At 42.3% G+C, this 15,490-nt stretch overlaps 2 protein-coding genes across 2 annotated transcripts; one reads left to right on the top strand and one right to left on the bottom strand.

Annotated features, from left to right (window-relative positions):
- The first annotated feature begins 1,007 nt into the window (after positions 1–1,007).
- Positions 1,008–8,621, top strand: LOC146708505 (uncharacterized). The gene is made up of 7 exons (XM_085460433.1): positions 1,008–1,205; positions 1,551–2,038; positions 2,397–2,534; positions 3,617–3,769; positions 3,951–6,509; positions 7,555–7,655; positions 8,286–8,621. Exons 2-6 carry the CDS (start codon positions 1,571–1,573, stop codon positions 7,648–7,650), a joined length of 3,414 nt encoding a protein of 1,137 aa, XP_085316559.1. The 5' UTR covers positions 1,008–1,205; positions 1,551–1,570; the 3' UTR covers positions 7,651–7,655; positions 8,286–8,621.
- On the bottom strand, positions 8,506–14,426 carry LOC146708504 (group XIIB secretory phospholipase A2-like protein). Its single transcript, XM_085460434.1, has 4 exons — positions 14,071–14,426; positions 12,320–12,408; positions 10,884–11,049; positions 8,506–10,749 (listed from the first exon to the last, which is right to left on the bottom strand). Exons 1-4 carry the CDS (start codon positions 14,336–14,338, stop codon positions 10,631–10,633), a joined length of 642 nt encoding a protein of 213 aa, XP_085316560.1. The 5' UTR covers positions 14,339–14,426; the 3' UTR covers positions 8,506–10,630.
- Between the last annotated feature and the right edge of the window lie 1,064 nt (positions 14,427–15,490).

Genomic DNA, 15,490 nt, shown 5'->3' with positions numbered 1-15,490 from the left:
TTTTTTTAAAAGCTTTATAAAATCATGTTAAAATGTCTAAGGTAGGGGAAATTTATTTGAAATAATAATTTAGAATTATTTTGGTTAAAAGGTTTAAATTATAGAGGCTGTATAAGATGCTCTATAGATGCTTTATAAGCAATACTACTCAAAAATGAAATTACCGTTATAGCAGCCAAAACATGAAAAAGTACTTTGGTCAATAAAAGAAATGAATATAACAAATTAGCTCACAAAGTAACAAATTTTAATAAATAATGGCATTTTCAATATAAAATTAGAGCAGTAATATTGAATAAAGTATTTGGATATATTTCTAAAAATGTGATTTTTAAAATAGAGCCAAGACTCAACATGTAACTTTAAATAATAGTGAGGTGAAGTTAATCATAATAATAATAATGATGATGATGATGATAGCCTTATTTATGGAAAAAACAGTGTATACAAAATGCTTTGAAGCAAAATACTAACTTCAAACAGAAAAGATCAAATCAGAGCTTTTAGGCTCCAGACCCTCACGACCCTGAAGGAGGACAGTAGAGGATAAATGACTGAATGAATGAATGTGTGTATATAATGAAGGGAAATATACTGAGTGAAGAAAAAGGCATGTTGCAACTGCAATTTTTTCTCTAAGGTTTAATCTCAGGAATAATGGTTCAATACATCGTCATAGTTAAAAAATAAAAAAAATAAACTGATGTAGAGAGCATTTACAAACAGCTAAAAGGTGCGGAGTAGTTGTTAGTTTAAAACCATCTGAGGCTGGAGTCTGAAGGGCAATCTTTAAACAGCGATAGTGAAATGTTTTTGCTTCTAAATGCATTTATTTTTATAAATAGTTTTATTTGGTAAGTAAATTTATAAAATGATAATTCTTTGCAGCCCAGGAATCTTTTTTTTTTTTGGAGGGGGGCGCTTACGACCACCTGACCTGTTTTTCTCCTGCAGTGTCAGTACTCTGTCCTGCAGGGGGCGCTGCTGTCACATTTCACTCACCTACACCACCGAAGCAATGTGATCAGTAATGGCCTCTTTCTGATAACACCAAAAGCTCGTTTAGCTTTAATGGTTCCCATTTTTTCTACCGAAACGTCATTAATGTTGGAGTTTCACTGTTCTTGGTCCGAGTGGCTCTTAGCTTAAAAATGAAAAATCTTTCCACGATGTAAAAGAAGAAGCTCTCGTTTTCCACGGCAATAGTAGGTGACCAGTCTTTTTAGCAACGATGCTAAGTTGTGTAAACACCTTACAGTATGTTAGACCGACTGTCCACACGTTAACGAGTGTGATGTGACGGCTGCCGGGTTTGGTTGTTACTTGGTTACTTTGGTTGGGTCTGTGTTTGCTCATTAGGAGCGTTCATGTAAGCTAACGCTGAGGGTTTTGCTGTGAAACAAGCATAAAGACAACATGAAAGCTCGAAGCTGGTCCAAAATAGCCTTTGTGTTTACATTATGGGAGGATGTAATGGCTTCACAATATACATACACATCTATCTTTACCCATACTTGCTGCATATTTCTTACTTACTGTTTCTGCTTTAGACACTTGGAGAGACTGCAGAATGAATCAACGTGAGTGGAAAGATGCTGTCCACAGACTCCAGAGACTTCTGGAGCCAAGCCGCCACAGCATGGGGAATGCCTCCAGAGGTTACAGAGAGTGGGACACTTACCACGAACACTCGAGATATACTGTTCCTGAACCACATAGGAGTGATGTGAGGTGGAAAGAGCTCAGTTCTTCATCTCATCATGTTCATAGTAAAGTCCCAGAGGTGGAGGACCCGGACGGAGAGCCGCTGCCATACAGTGAAGAGGATGTAGAGCTAGCAAGAAACAAGCAGCTCCTCAGAGAGATGGAGGAGAGAATTATGCACAAGAAAGCTACACTCGCCACGAAAACGCGGTTTGTGGAGACACCACCAGGTGTTTCCGGTGACGAGCCTCCGGCTATGTGTGTAGGTCAAACTCTAAGAGACAGAGTGAAGGAGATTCTGATGCAGCGACAATACCTCAGCTATTTCTCAAAGGTGAGGAGCACTGAATAGACTCTGAGTAAAGTGTGTTTCTTTTTTTTTCACGACCCACCTGATCCCCTTAGAATCAGATGTTTTTGTTCTTTTTTTTGTTTTTGTTTATTTGGATAACAAAAAATATGACCTTCATATTATAAATACTTGAGATTTAGATGAAGTAGGGTACATAGGATTTTTGCCTTATTTTTTTTTATACAGGGAATATCTACATGAGATTTTCAGTTCTGAAAAACACAGGGCCTAATATAAAATAAAAGAAATGAAACCTCATCACTTGTAGACTCGTACTGACTCACTGTCACAATTTCAAAAATCTCGTTCATGTGTAAAGCTTTCTTTTTCTATTATTCAGGTGCAGTCGGCCAGAGAGAGAAGGAGCTCCTCCTGCCCGAGCAAAGGCGGTGTGCTGCAGGAACAGCATCCTCTGAAGCTCAGAGTGAAGGTTCTAATGAAGAAGAGACACACTGTTGTACCACCTTACAGTGAACAGGTATGTGTCATGAAATCAATATCCTTAGTATCCTTATTTTCCTATTATATTGTTTTATGTACTTTAATAATGAAGTCTTGTAGAGCAAGGCCACTTTTGACTCACAAAGTGCTCAGCCAGACTGAAAAACAGGAAGTTTTAGTGCACAGATATATTAATAGATAAGACACAGAAAAGAGGAACTTTCCATATAAGCAATGTTTGAAACTGTGTGACGTGTAAAGTACCAAAATAAAACCTATATGAGGCACAGTTTATGATTCTAATGTTAGAGATCCTGCAGCTGGCGTTTGAGCTGTGCAGGGGTCTCTCTCTTCCGGAAGATTATTGAATAAAAAGAAATATAGATGTTTTAACACACTGAGTCGGTTTTCTCTGTTCTATCACAGGGACAAAAGAATCGGGGGTTAATATCGTGCCACACAAAGCCCTCACAGCTGAAGTGATTGGAACAAACATTTCGGATGGATGTAAATGTCCTGCATTTGTATAGCGCTTTACTTAGTCCCTAAGGACCCCAAAGCGCTTTACGCTACATTTAGTCATTCACCCATTCACACACTGGTGATGGCAGCTACATTGTAGCCACAGCTGCCCTGGGGCGCACTGACAGAGGCGAGGCTGCCGGACACTGGCGCCACCAGGCCCTCTGACCGCCACCAGGATGTGTGTGAATAACAGTGTTTTCCCCCAAATTACAATGTGTTTGTGGTGTTAGTGTTTGTTTGTGACGAAGGCGTTCAAGGTGCCTCTGTAACAGAGGAATAACCAGCTGCTGTTACTGTACAGTCCTTATGTTGTTGATCCAGCAGTTGACAGTCTTTCTGTTGTGTCATGGCAATGAAGTAGTAAATGCTAATGTTATCTTTTGTCTTAACATTATTAATGTGCTATAAAACGCTGAAATATGGCCATTATCTTTTGAGTGGCTGATGATTTGGAAGTGCTGAGAACAATTTCAGACGTGTTTACCTGAGACCTGGATCATGGCAGCATGTAATTATCCTTTTTATGACAGCATCTGAGCTTCTCACCACGAATCTGCTGGTTCAACAGTAAAGTGAATTTCTGACCTTTCTCAGGTCCCTGACGTTGCGTGGCCTCTTTCCAGCCCAAGCGTTACATCACCGGCTAAGAGAGAGGACGTCATCAACAAGGGTTTCGAGTGCTTCCTCAGCGTGCTCAACAAAGGAGTCGACATCAACTTGCTCAAACCTGAGGATGACTGTGGCGAGGTTGTACAGTTGATGCTTTTCTGCTTTTTCTTTGTATTTCAACCACACCATACCTCCACTTACATGCAGTATTATATGAATGAATCATAAAATAAGAAGAAGCTTTGATCAACATTAGAATGCTTTACTTTTCTACTCTTCTCTGAGTAATGACACAGTAATCTCTTTTTTTCCTTCTCAGGTCCCTGGTGTGTCACTGCCACCTCTCGGCCGAAGCATTTCTTCACCAGCAAAGGATGAAAATAATGTCAACAAGGGTTTTGAGCGCTTCCTCAGCATCCTCAACAAAGGCGTGGACATCGAAAAGTTTAACAAGATTATGAGCAATGATAGAGAGGATCTTCCTTTAGGTGAGGAGCCCCTGAACATTCAGATCCCTGACATGGAGAGCAAATCAGATCCACCCTTTAGGACTGAGAAGCAACAGCTGAATAGTGGAGCTTCGCTGCTGGGCCTCAGACAGCCCAGTGAAAGTATACTCAGCATGGACAATGACATTGAGCCGAGCCCCACCCAGAGAAAGGAAAGCCAACGGTTGTTTAGTGGTGCCTCACTGCAAGGTCTCAGCCCACCCAGTGAAAACCAGTGCTCAAACAGTAGAGCCATTCTGTTACTCAGCCAGGCCAGTGAGAGCCAGTGGTCGAAGACTGAAGCCTCGTTGAAAGGCTTCAGCCATCCCAGCAAGAGTATTGGCAGCGGTGCCTCACAGCCAGTACTCAGCAAAGCCAGTGACAGTGAGCGGGCAGGCAGTGGAGCCCTGCTGACAGACTTCAACCACGCCAGTGAAAGCCAACAGTTAAATACCGGAGCCTCACTGTCAGGCTTCAGCCTACCTAGCGAGAACCAGCACTCAAAAACTAGACCCATTCTTCTAAGCCACGGATGGGAAAGTGAGAGCCATCGATCGAAGAGTGGATCCTCACTGAAGGATCTCAGTCAGAAAAATGAGAGTCTACTCAGTACAGCCAATGAAGGTGAACCGGGCCTCAACCAGTCAAAGGAAAGCCAACGATTAAATACTGGAGCCTCGCTGAGGGGCCTCAGCCAGTCCAGTGAAGGTACTGGCAGTGGTGCTCCACAGCCTGGACTCAACAAAGCCAAAGACAGTGTGCGGTCAGACAGTGGAGTCCGGCTGACGGGCCTCAGCCAAGCCAATGAAAGCCAACAGTTAAATACTGGAGCCACATCACCCAGTGAGAACCAACTCTCAAACACTAAGCCCATTAGGCTGAACCTCAACTGGGCAAGCAAGAGCCAGTCGTTGAAAAGTGGACCCTTGCTGAAGGGTCTCAACCAGGACAGTAAGAGCCAGCATTTAAAGAGTGGTGCCCTAATTCCCGGGCTCGGTGATGACAGTGACAGCGAGTCAAATGGTAGAAACCTGCTGGCAGGCCTCAACAAGACCAACAGTAGAGAGAAAAAGACTGACTCATCTACTCGAGAGAGGCTCTTCTTACCTGGTGAGGAGGAGGAGAAGAAGAAGAAGAGCAAAAGAGACCACAGTTTGGGCTCTAGTAATCGATTAAAGTCTCCGGTGGCACTGAAGAAGAAGGAGGAGGAAGAAACCTCATCGGTGAGTGAGCAGCATGAACAGCTGCAGAGCATTCTTAAAACTCTGGGATGGAACCTGGACGTGGACGAGCTGAGCAAACTGGCAAACCGCACTCAGGAGAGGCTGTGCGGGAGAAAAAACGAACGTGTGAACAGCAAAGAGGAGCACGAGAGCCGCCAGAAGCACTCTCGTGACCGAGATCGCAGGAAGTCCTCATCAGGCTCTCCTCTGCGGAGCAGCAAAACAGACCAGAGTCAGGAGAGAATGCATGGGAGCAAGAGCGAAGGGAGGGTGAGGAAGAGTGAAGGGAGGAGGAGGACTGAGAGCAGAGGGGAGGACGAGACACAGCAGAGGCGCTCTCTTAGAGATCACAGAAATTCCTCGTCCTCATCTTCCTCCAGGTCAACCTCTAGAAGCTCTAGCCCGAGCCCCTCATGCCGTCGACGCTCTCGCAGCAGAGATTTGAAACGGAGGCGGAAGGCCGAACGAAGCCGCTCGCGAGAAAGAAGCAGAGAGAGACTGAAACACAGAGATCGATGGAACAGCAGAGAAACACTGAGGGACAGAGAGCGAAAAGACTCAAAACATTTTTCTGCTTATCCATATTCACAAAATCCCGTGTTTCCTCATCCTGCTGCTTCTCCATATCCAGACTACATTTTGTCTCAGTACTCGCATTTTGCTCTTAGCCAGAGTGGCCACTACAGCGGTGCTACAAATCCTTACTGGTCATACAATCAGTACAACACTCCTCCCTCTCTTTCTGCCAGCAGCCAACCTTACCCGCACTTTCCTGGCTCTGTAGTGGCACCTAACATGGCTTTCCCTGATCCCAGCCTTCTTACAAACAGTGCCTCATTTCCAAACCCGGACCTGTCTGTGAGCGAAGGCCAAGATGGGTCAGCCTCTGTTTCTCGCTGCCTGAGAGTCATCAATACCGAGCAGGCATCCTCTCAGAGCCTCACAGGTGGACACAACTGGAGACGGGGTCGCAAAAAACTTATGGGAGATTTCAGGAATCCCAAAAGTATTTTAGAGAAACACAATAATGCATTGAAGACACCACTGGCACCACAGGACTCAAAGGTATGCACCAAGACTGTGGGTAATGACCCCTGCACTGAGGAGTTAAAAGAGGAGAAGCCGCAGCTAACAGAGGAGGAAATAAAGGCGAACCTGAGGAAAAAGGTTGGTGTTCAGTCGGTTTGGCCAGCTCTTGAGGCCATGCCATGCTAAGAGGTTAGGTTGTGCCATTATTTGCCTTGCTTGTTGTTGTTGATAATGAAATGTAGTGACTCAGAGGACACTGAGCACAATTACTTCAGTATATTTAATGAAGCCATGCATGCTGTTACCTTCATCCAGTGAACATTTTCAGTTAGAAGGGGTTCAAATTTGTTTTCTTTTTTTTAAATATATTTTTGACCCTCATAACTTCTTAAGTGCAGGAGATATCAGCATGAAATTCTTAATCCCAGTGTGAGCATCAGTATCTTGGATGTGTCAGATTCTCACTGATGTGATATCTGTGGCATAGAGGAACAGAGTATTGGTACCATGGATGCTTTGTCTGCTTTATCAGCCCTAAAAATTTCATGTGTTTTATCTCCTGTACTTATGAATGTATTTTACATAATAAAATGCTCCATATATACTTTAAGATTCTTCTAAATCAGAAACGTTTAGTAGTACGATGGTAAAATTTAGCCCAACTTTATTAAATTTTGTTATGCAAAAAATGAAAAAAGATCTAATTCTGGGGATGGATTATTACTTTATTTTTTTCTTTGCTAAAACTAAAACTGTAGGAAGCTCAAAGTATTTCTTTGATGTGTGTTTTTGGTCTGAGGATCAACTTCAGCAGAATTCCCAGTACTCAGTCTGAGACACTTAAGATGTGTCAATATGTATTTTAAGCATAAGCAGACGCTGTCACACGTCACTAAAATCATTTCCATTTTTAGAATTTTAAACATTTGAAGACATGACTGATGCCCTGCATCTGTAACAGTTGTCAATCATGTCATTTAAAACCTTAGATATACTTTTCTGAGTATCATTACTTCATCTGAATCTCAGTTTCATAATCCTGATCTCAGTCTGTCGTTATGTTTTACATTATCGCTGCTATAATCTGGAATTGTTTCCCTGCTTTATGCTCCGAGTTTCCTGTTGTGACAGCCGTCATCATCGTGTCATCATAAATCGTTTTTCTCTTTGGTTATTTTTCTAGCTTGAAGCTTTTAACCAGAAGGTAAAGAACACGAGCCAGATGCCTCAGTCCAAAGTCATGCAGCCGGCAAACTCCCTGATCTCTGAGATAGACTGAACGAAGTAAGTATATTCAAAGGAAAATTAAAGGATAATTCCACTTCAGCCTGGCACGTTTCCTATGATTCATAGTTAAAAGGTTATTCTGGTTCTGCAGGTTACAGTTCTCCATCTTTGTTTTTGAGCACTGGCTGAACAATCACGCACAGCTCGTGCAGCGTGACTGTAATATTAAAGCCTGAACCATGAAATCATTTCAGAAATGTAAATTTGTTGAAATTGGAATGTTTGTTGAACCTTCTGTCTGTAAAAAAAATCAACTTTTGTTACAGCCGGCATATTTTTGCAGGTTATTGCTCTCAGTAGCGTTGCATGTCCCAGTGCGGCTCCAGTTCTTCCTTTGGAGAGAACCAGCTCACTTTTCCAAAGGTTTACGTGCTGATGGTTACGTGCAGTTCTTTGCAGAACTGGGGTTCAATTTTTTTTTAATGAAATCTGTTGGCAGCAAGTGCTGATTTCATGCAGCAGAGCCACTATCAGCAGTGGTTTCAGCATTAGCACAGCTTCAGTGAAAAAGAGCTGCATGTCTTTAAGTCCTGAAAAATTCTTGTTGAATTTACATTTTTCTTTAACTGCTTGCTGATGTAAATGTGTTTGATCCTGTCTGCTAACTATTTTTCCCCCTTTTTCCAGGCGTCTGTGTCCGGTGAAGATTTTTATTTTTTCAGCCTTGTTCACATGTAATGTTTAATTCTTCCTCTACATTTGTCCCTGACCTCCAACGCCTTTCTGTCATCTGAAATAGATTTTTGCACAGTTCATTATTGGTCTGCTTTCATGTTTTAGCTCTGTGCTTCTGTGAATGTCACCAGTTTTGTTTAATGTTGATTACAAGAACTATTTTTTGTAGGCCGTACTGTAGTTTGTTAATGAGAAATGTATATTTTCATCGTTAAAAATGTTTCAGCCTGTACAGTTTCCAGTTTTACATTCACTCTGTCACACTAATAAAGAAATCTTACAAAAACAGGCGTGCATGTTGATGACCCATAACTAACTGTACATTTACACAATATGGACAAAACCACTGGGCCACATAGTAAGAACATTTCATTTATATAGCACCCTTCAAGACAAGAATCACTTGCCAGCTTCACAAGAAAGCATAAAGAAAAGTGTTAGCTAAATGCAAGTCTAAAAAAACAAAAACGTTTTTATTTGTTTCTTAAAAGAACAAATAAAAACGTCCACTGAGTCCACAGACCTACAGCAGCTGCACAAACACACTGAGACATACAGAGGAGGGTTGGACCTCTGCGGTTAGTTGGCAAGGTGTTGGTGACTCTGGCTGTGTCCCAATTCAGGGTCTGCACGCTTGAAGTACGCATTTCAAGTGCGGTTACGTCACCGCCACGCGACGACGGCTGTCCCAATTCGAAGTGTGCTTCAAATGCATACTCCAAATGCGCCGTCGATTTCCCCAAATATCAAGCGTGGTCCGGTCCACGCTTCGTGGTCCCATATATCCCACAATTCACAGCGCGGCGGTGGGTGTGGATAATTTTGCCGCAAACAAAACATTTTTCTCCTTCATTTCTGTCAAACAAAGCTGTATGTAACGTGTCTCGCGGTTAGTATCATGGTTGCTAGGCAACCTGAACAGCGCGACGAAGCGTCCCATTTCACAAGCCTCTCACTTCCGCACTTCTCGTACTTATAGTACGCACCGTACGTAGTACGCGTAGTGCGCGTACTTCAAGCGTGCAGACCCTGAATTGGGACACAGCCTCTGACTCCTCTCTGTAGCTTCACATGGTCTGACAGCTTGTGGCTGAGTTCCTAAATAACATAAATTACAGCTGATGGTGGAAGGATCCTCAGGCTTTTTATGTAGCGCCACCTTCTGGTCTGTTTTTCACATTATGTTGAACATGTCTTTCATAAAGGAAGTAACCTGAGTCGTGTTCATGTTCGGGGAAGGTTTGAAACTTGAGTTACTTGGGAACTGGTTAACAAGTGGCCTGAGATGAAGAAAACATCACAAAATTCCAAGTCACCCACATTTTAAATAAAATTTAGAATACCGTTATAATCACAGTATTGTCGTGTTTGACCTGAAGTGTTTCAGCACACAAGACTTTATCAGCAAATTAAACAGATAAGATGAAAACTGAGATAAATGTGCTCTTTGTGTTAAAAGGACAAACTTGACACACTTGACGTCCATTATAGGTAATTAAAGACCCTCCGCACTGTGAGTGATAACGTAATTGCTTGATTACTAGTGTCTGTAATGTGATTGCATTGCTGTAATTTATCACTGCTCATGCAGAATCATATTACTGCCTGACCAAAAAATGTAATGTGATTACAGTGGCAAGTTACACCTAGCACTAACAGATGTGTGAAAACATCTGTCCAGTCCTTCAGTGTGCAAAGCAAATGATGGAACGACAAAAGGTTTAGTGTTTGTTTATCTTTGAAACTGTTTTTAATGCAAAAGAAATTCAGTTCACGTCAGTTCTATTTCTACAGTACCAATTCTCCACAACAGTCGCCTCAAGGCGCTTTATATTGTAGGTAAAGACCCGACAATGTTAGAAAGAAACTCCAACAATCGCATTAAAGCCTGTGAGCAAGCACTTGGTGACAGTGGGAAGGGAAAACTCCCTTTTAACAGGAAGAAACTTCACATACATACAGACAAAATTTCTCCTGTATTTTTATGGTTTTAACTAAGGGCTGACTTTGTCAGTAATGCGCCATCAAATAAAAGAAGGCAGCACACACTCAGTGGCAGCTGTGTGCTGTGAACCAGTTACTGTCTCTGAAACTCCGTCATGTATCGTTAAAGACTGTTTTAAACCAACTCTACATGTACACAAATACAGTTTTCATGAGGAATTCAAAAAAGATAAAAGCAAGAACTTCCTAATAAATTACTCCACCTTTGCAACACCACAACTCAGAGCAAAATCACCTGGGAATGCGGTCGCTGCTGACACTGTTTTATAAACACAGAAGATCCAGTTGTTCATCTAAAGTTCGTCCTTCTCCTCTCCCGGGCAGTAGCATGCTCCCCTCTGGCTGTTCATGTACGGTCTGCAGCCTAAAGTCCACACTGTGTTGAAGAAGGTGTCTGCTACAGTCTCACATGCTGAGAAATAAGAAACAGGACAGCACAGGATCAACGGAAGCTGATGTACTCGGATTACAGTCAGAGATCAGTGATTAAAATATCACGAAGAAGAACATGACGGTGCATGAAAGGAAGGTTAAAATATTACTGACTTTCCACTTTGGACACGAAGCCGAGGCTCTTCTTGAGGTCCGAGCAGATGCTGTGGAGGCACCAGCGGAACTTGGAGTCGCAGCGATACTTGTTGGAGCCGCAGGTGTCGTAACACATATCCAGCTGATTGCAGCACTTAGTCATGGCAGGGATGCCCATGTCCATCTGACACACAGCAGGAAAGATCAACGTGTTTGTGTACAAGTGCATTATTAGCATTATTAGCTCCATCAGAAATAGGTTTGTTGTTTGTTCTGAGATCAGGTTTTATTTGGTTTTCATCGGACGAATTTTTACAGCTCTGCTGTCGCCTCTCTGTGTGGACTTTTTGTGTACTTTTTTATTACATAAACAAAGTAATATTTCTTTAGTAAACACCTCAGATGCTTTTAGATTGAGTGCCTTTATTAAAGGTGGAGTTCACCCTCTTTTTCCTCCAGTCTACTTGCATACACTCCTGTTTTTCCCAAGTTCTCCTGGATTTTAAAAGCATCTCCCACAGCCTCCTGCTTTGCTGTTCCTTCATGGAAACTCCACTAATTAATAGCTGTAATATACAGTCGGTGTTGGCATGTATGTAGTGCATATACTACTTTGCAGACAGAGCCTTCCTCCTGTCTTTACTGCTGTCACGTCATCACTTCACTTCTTTACTTAGAAGACACAGTAAAGATGTAGACTTTAGCAGACACCAATAAATAAATAATGCTGAACTGAGTGTCATGCGTCGCTCGAGTTGTTTTCTTGAGTAGAGCTGAGCAGACATTTAGCTCCCAGAATCAATAAAGTGTAAAAATCACAAGTCTCCTGTTTCCAGCTGTGCTGAAGTAACATAACAAGCTGGAAGCAATTTTTCATCAAAACGAGATTTTCTCCGAGCTGCACAAATGAACACAGCGTTGTAAAAGAACAGGGATAAGACAAAATATTAACTGTACACAGCTCAGTTATGGAAAGTCACATATTTTTGTTTTATTACCAATAATACCCAGAAACCTGCTCCTGGAGTTTGAAACCTAAACGTGTGCTCTTTTTAATTTAAGGTTTGCTCTCTTGCTGTTTGTTCATCTGTTTTGGTGCCTGCCCCACCGCACGGAGCTCAATCCTAAGATATGTACGAGCAACACACTAACAATGTTTCTAAAATCATGTCCTGGTTACTGAAAACAATAAAATGTGTAGAAACAGAGCAGAGGCTTCTAATGTTCAAGATTCACAGAGAGACACATGAAGTCTAAAGAAGACGAAGCTCCAGCAGCTCTTGAAACTGGCTTACACTTTTTCTGATTAGAAGCAAATGCTCATTACTCTCTATGGGGCCTCGATTGTCCTCCACCCAAACTCTATAAGCACCTTGTGAAGATGGATCCAGCTTTTCATAACAGTATTGATGATTTCCAAATAAATTTGCTCTAAACAGACAGAAGAGACCTACCCCTTCTGGAATAGGAAGACCGAAGAAGTAGGAGCTACATCCATTTGGTTCTGGCATCTGGTAGCCCGAACGAGGAACAGGAGCTTTACCTGAGGGAGAAATAGCAATTAATAAATAAATCAATTAAAATTAATTAAAATGTAGGTCATGTTTTGCAACAGGCCAGCTGGACTGTGCTGGGCTCTGTTTGATACCCCCGTGGATTTAAAATAGATCCATGTTTGCACATAGATGACATGTTGCACATCACTTGATGTTTGACCCAGTCAGCACATAAAACCTCTCCTATCAGAGTTCACAGTCCATTTCCAGGCTCAGATAACAACCGCGACAAATATCAGCGTGTACAAGACCTTTCTGAATAAATCCTATTAGCTCCGAGAGAAGGAGGTGATCAAGAAGTTATCAGGTGAGATAACTGACAGAGTGAGAGAGGAAGATCTGCAAAAGCTGTGCGTACATACTTACTAACTGGGCACATTTGTAATCAGCTGATTTGTGTTTATTAGAAATATCATAAGATGATTACTGGAATCATGATCGTATTCATAAAGGGTTCAGTTTTAGGGCATTCTTACAATTAAAAGAGCTGGCTGTTCAAAGGTGAAGAGCGGCTTTGTTCAAGCTTTAAATATTAAATGCTTCAAAAAAGGAGGCAGAGTTCGTTTAAGACCGTTGTCTACTTGCTCGAGACAGAGACTCTCCAACATGCAAGAACATGTAAGAACGTGGGGCGCCAGTCTGAAACAATCTCAGAGTAATGTACACAACATAAAATCTTGACGACTCAGATTATCATTAAAACATTCAGAGAATAAGGAGGGAAGGGGCAAAGCTGAACATCATCTGCTGTCTTCTTTGGGACAGAGCACGTTTGAAATGGACTGAGGCCAAGATAAAAACTCTTCTGTGGTCAGATTCATCAAAATGTGACATTATTTTTAGAAAACATGGATGCCGTGTCCTCCACACTAGAGAGGACAGGACTGTCTGGTTTGTTCAGCCATCAGTGCTCAGTCCTAAAGCCTGCATCTCTGACGCTCAGGTGCATCAGTGGCTTTGGATCTGGCAGCTTGCACATCTGGAAATGCACCATGAATACTGAAAGGTATCGACAGGTTATAGAGAAACACATGCTTCCCCCATCAGGATGATGCCTTTTTCAGGGAAGGCCAAGCATATTTCAGCAAAACAACACTAAACCACAAGCTGTTCCAGCAGCATGGCTTCAGGTGCTGAACTGCTAACCTTTCTATGATTTGTTCCTGCCACCAAATTAACATGAACGTAACATTTTTCTCAAAATGTTGCATTTTGTCAGTTTAAAAATGTGTAACGTTCAGCGTCAAATGTTCTATTCTGAATATAATAGGAGTTTATGAGATTTACAAATCCTTCCATTCTCTTGTTATGTACACTTTACACAGCTTTTCAAACTTTTTCAGGATCGGGGATTTAATTTGCTGCTCGTCACAGACCGCAGATGAGGGATGACATCATACAGAGCCAGCAGTAGAAAAAAAAGCTGCCTGAAACTGAATGTTTAGAGCAGCCTGAAGCGTTTTATATTTACTGACCTCGTAATTTGAAACTCTGACCATTTCCAGTGCAGGTATCTAGCTTTGCTGTTTATCAATAATTTTATTTATGTATGCTTTTTATTATAAAGGCCCTACAATAATACAAACACAGATGCATACATGGCCTTATACCAGACTATGTAATACCACATGTTCACCTAGCAGACCTACCATATCTGCAGCGGTATTGGCACACTCCGTCACGTCCGCCCATGAACTCCAGCATGGAGTCAAAGTATCCGCCGACGGCCTCAAAGCTGTCGCGGAGGGTCCCTAGTCCCCAGTCCCCATCTTCATCCTCTCCCTGTGTGCTGTCAGCTGCTTGGCCCTGTGCAGGTGGTGCATTTGCTGGGTCTCCGGCCTCCTGACTGAGAGCGCTGTGGATGAACAGGCCCAGCAGGAGCAGCAGGACGGGAGCGAGAAGAGCCCAGCGGGTCATCCTGTGATACAGGCAGCTCAGTGTGAACAGAGAGTTCAGAGAGTGAGGGAGCGACACTCAGTGAGGTAATACTGAAACTGTCTGCGTGACCTGAACTTTAAACCTGACTCAGGGACGGCCTCATATGTGGAGGAACAAAGTCCGGCTTCTATCTCATCTTTTTAGCATATCTGAACTTGTGCTGTTCCTGTTGACGGATGACAAAGTGCGTTTGTTCAGTAGCTCACACAAGGTGATCCAATCACACACAAAGCAGACACATTGCATTGACAATCCAACACAATGGGCAGCACATTGAACACATTTTATAAGTGGTCAGAAACTTGTCAATAACTCATGAAAGAACAAAGTTACGTTGAAACCAAGCACACCATTGTTTTTCTTGTGACATTACCAATAAGTTTGATGTGTCACGTGGCCCTCTTCCTATTGAAAAAACAACAGTTGTATCCAAGATGGCCGACTTCTAAATGGTCACCACCCATCTTGAGGAGTTTGCCCCCTCACATATACTAATGTGCCACAAACAGGACTTTAACATCACCAACCATTCCCATGTTATTACGGTGTATCCATGTAAATGGCCCACCCTGTACATTGAGCTGGAGTTAATATTTTTGGCCAGGTGCTTTATGTGGCACAAGATCTGAGGTTAGGTGTGTGTACGTATTGGTTCAATGCTGTCTAAAGTACTGCTTTCTTTGATTCACCTGCATGATGATGTAAGCCCGCTTCTGTCTGGCACGCTCACATGCTGACAGTGTTAATTCAACTTTTAAACGTTAGGGCCAGTGTGCCACAACAACCACTTTTAAGCTGTCACCTCTGTCTGGTCTTTATGATGCTCAGCTCTTCTACATCCTTCCTGCTCTCTTGATTTCCCAACCTGCTGGACTCCTTGAACCTCTGAGACCAGGGTTGGACCAGTTAAACTGAATTGTCAACTATCTTACATACTTCATAACATCATGGTTTTAATAATGTATCTTACATTTTAAAAAAAAGTAACAAAGGTGGATAACTCAGATTGCACTGATTGTTTATTTCAGTATCACTCTGTGAGAGACAGTCTAACACACTTGGCTTGGTATTTTATATTACTGTCCGATCAAATATGGTAAATAACTTCAAAAAATGCGCTGTTATCAAGTG

The sequence above is a fragment of the Copadichromis virginalis genome, linkage group LG6, assembly GCF_057382275.1.
Source record: "Copadichromis virginalis isolate Kocher_CV1m ecotype Utaka linkage group LG6, C_Virginalis_male_GT1.1, whole genome shotgun sequence".
Taxonomy (NCBI): Eukaryota; Metazoa; Chordata; class Actinopteri; order Cichliformes; family Cichlidae; genus Copadichromis; species Copadichromis virginalis.
This window is presented reverse-complemented; position numbering and strand designations above follow the sequence as displayed.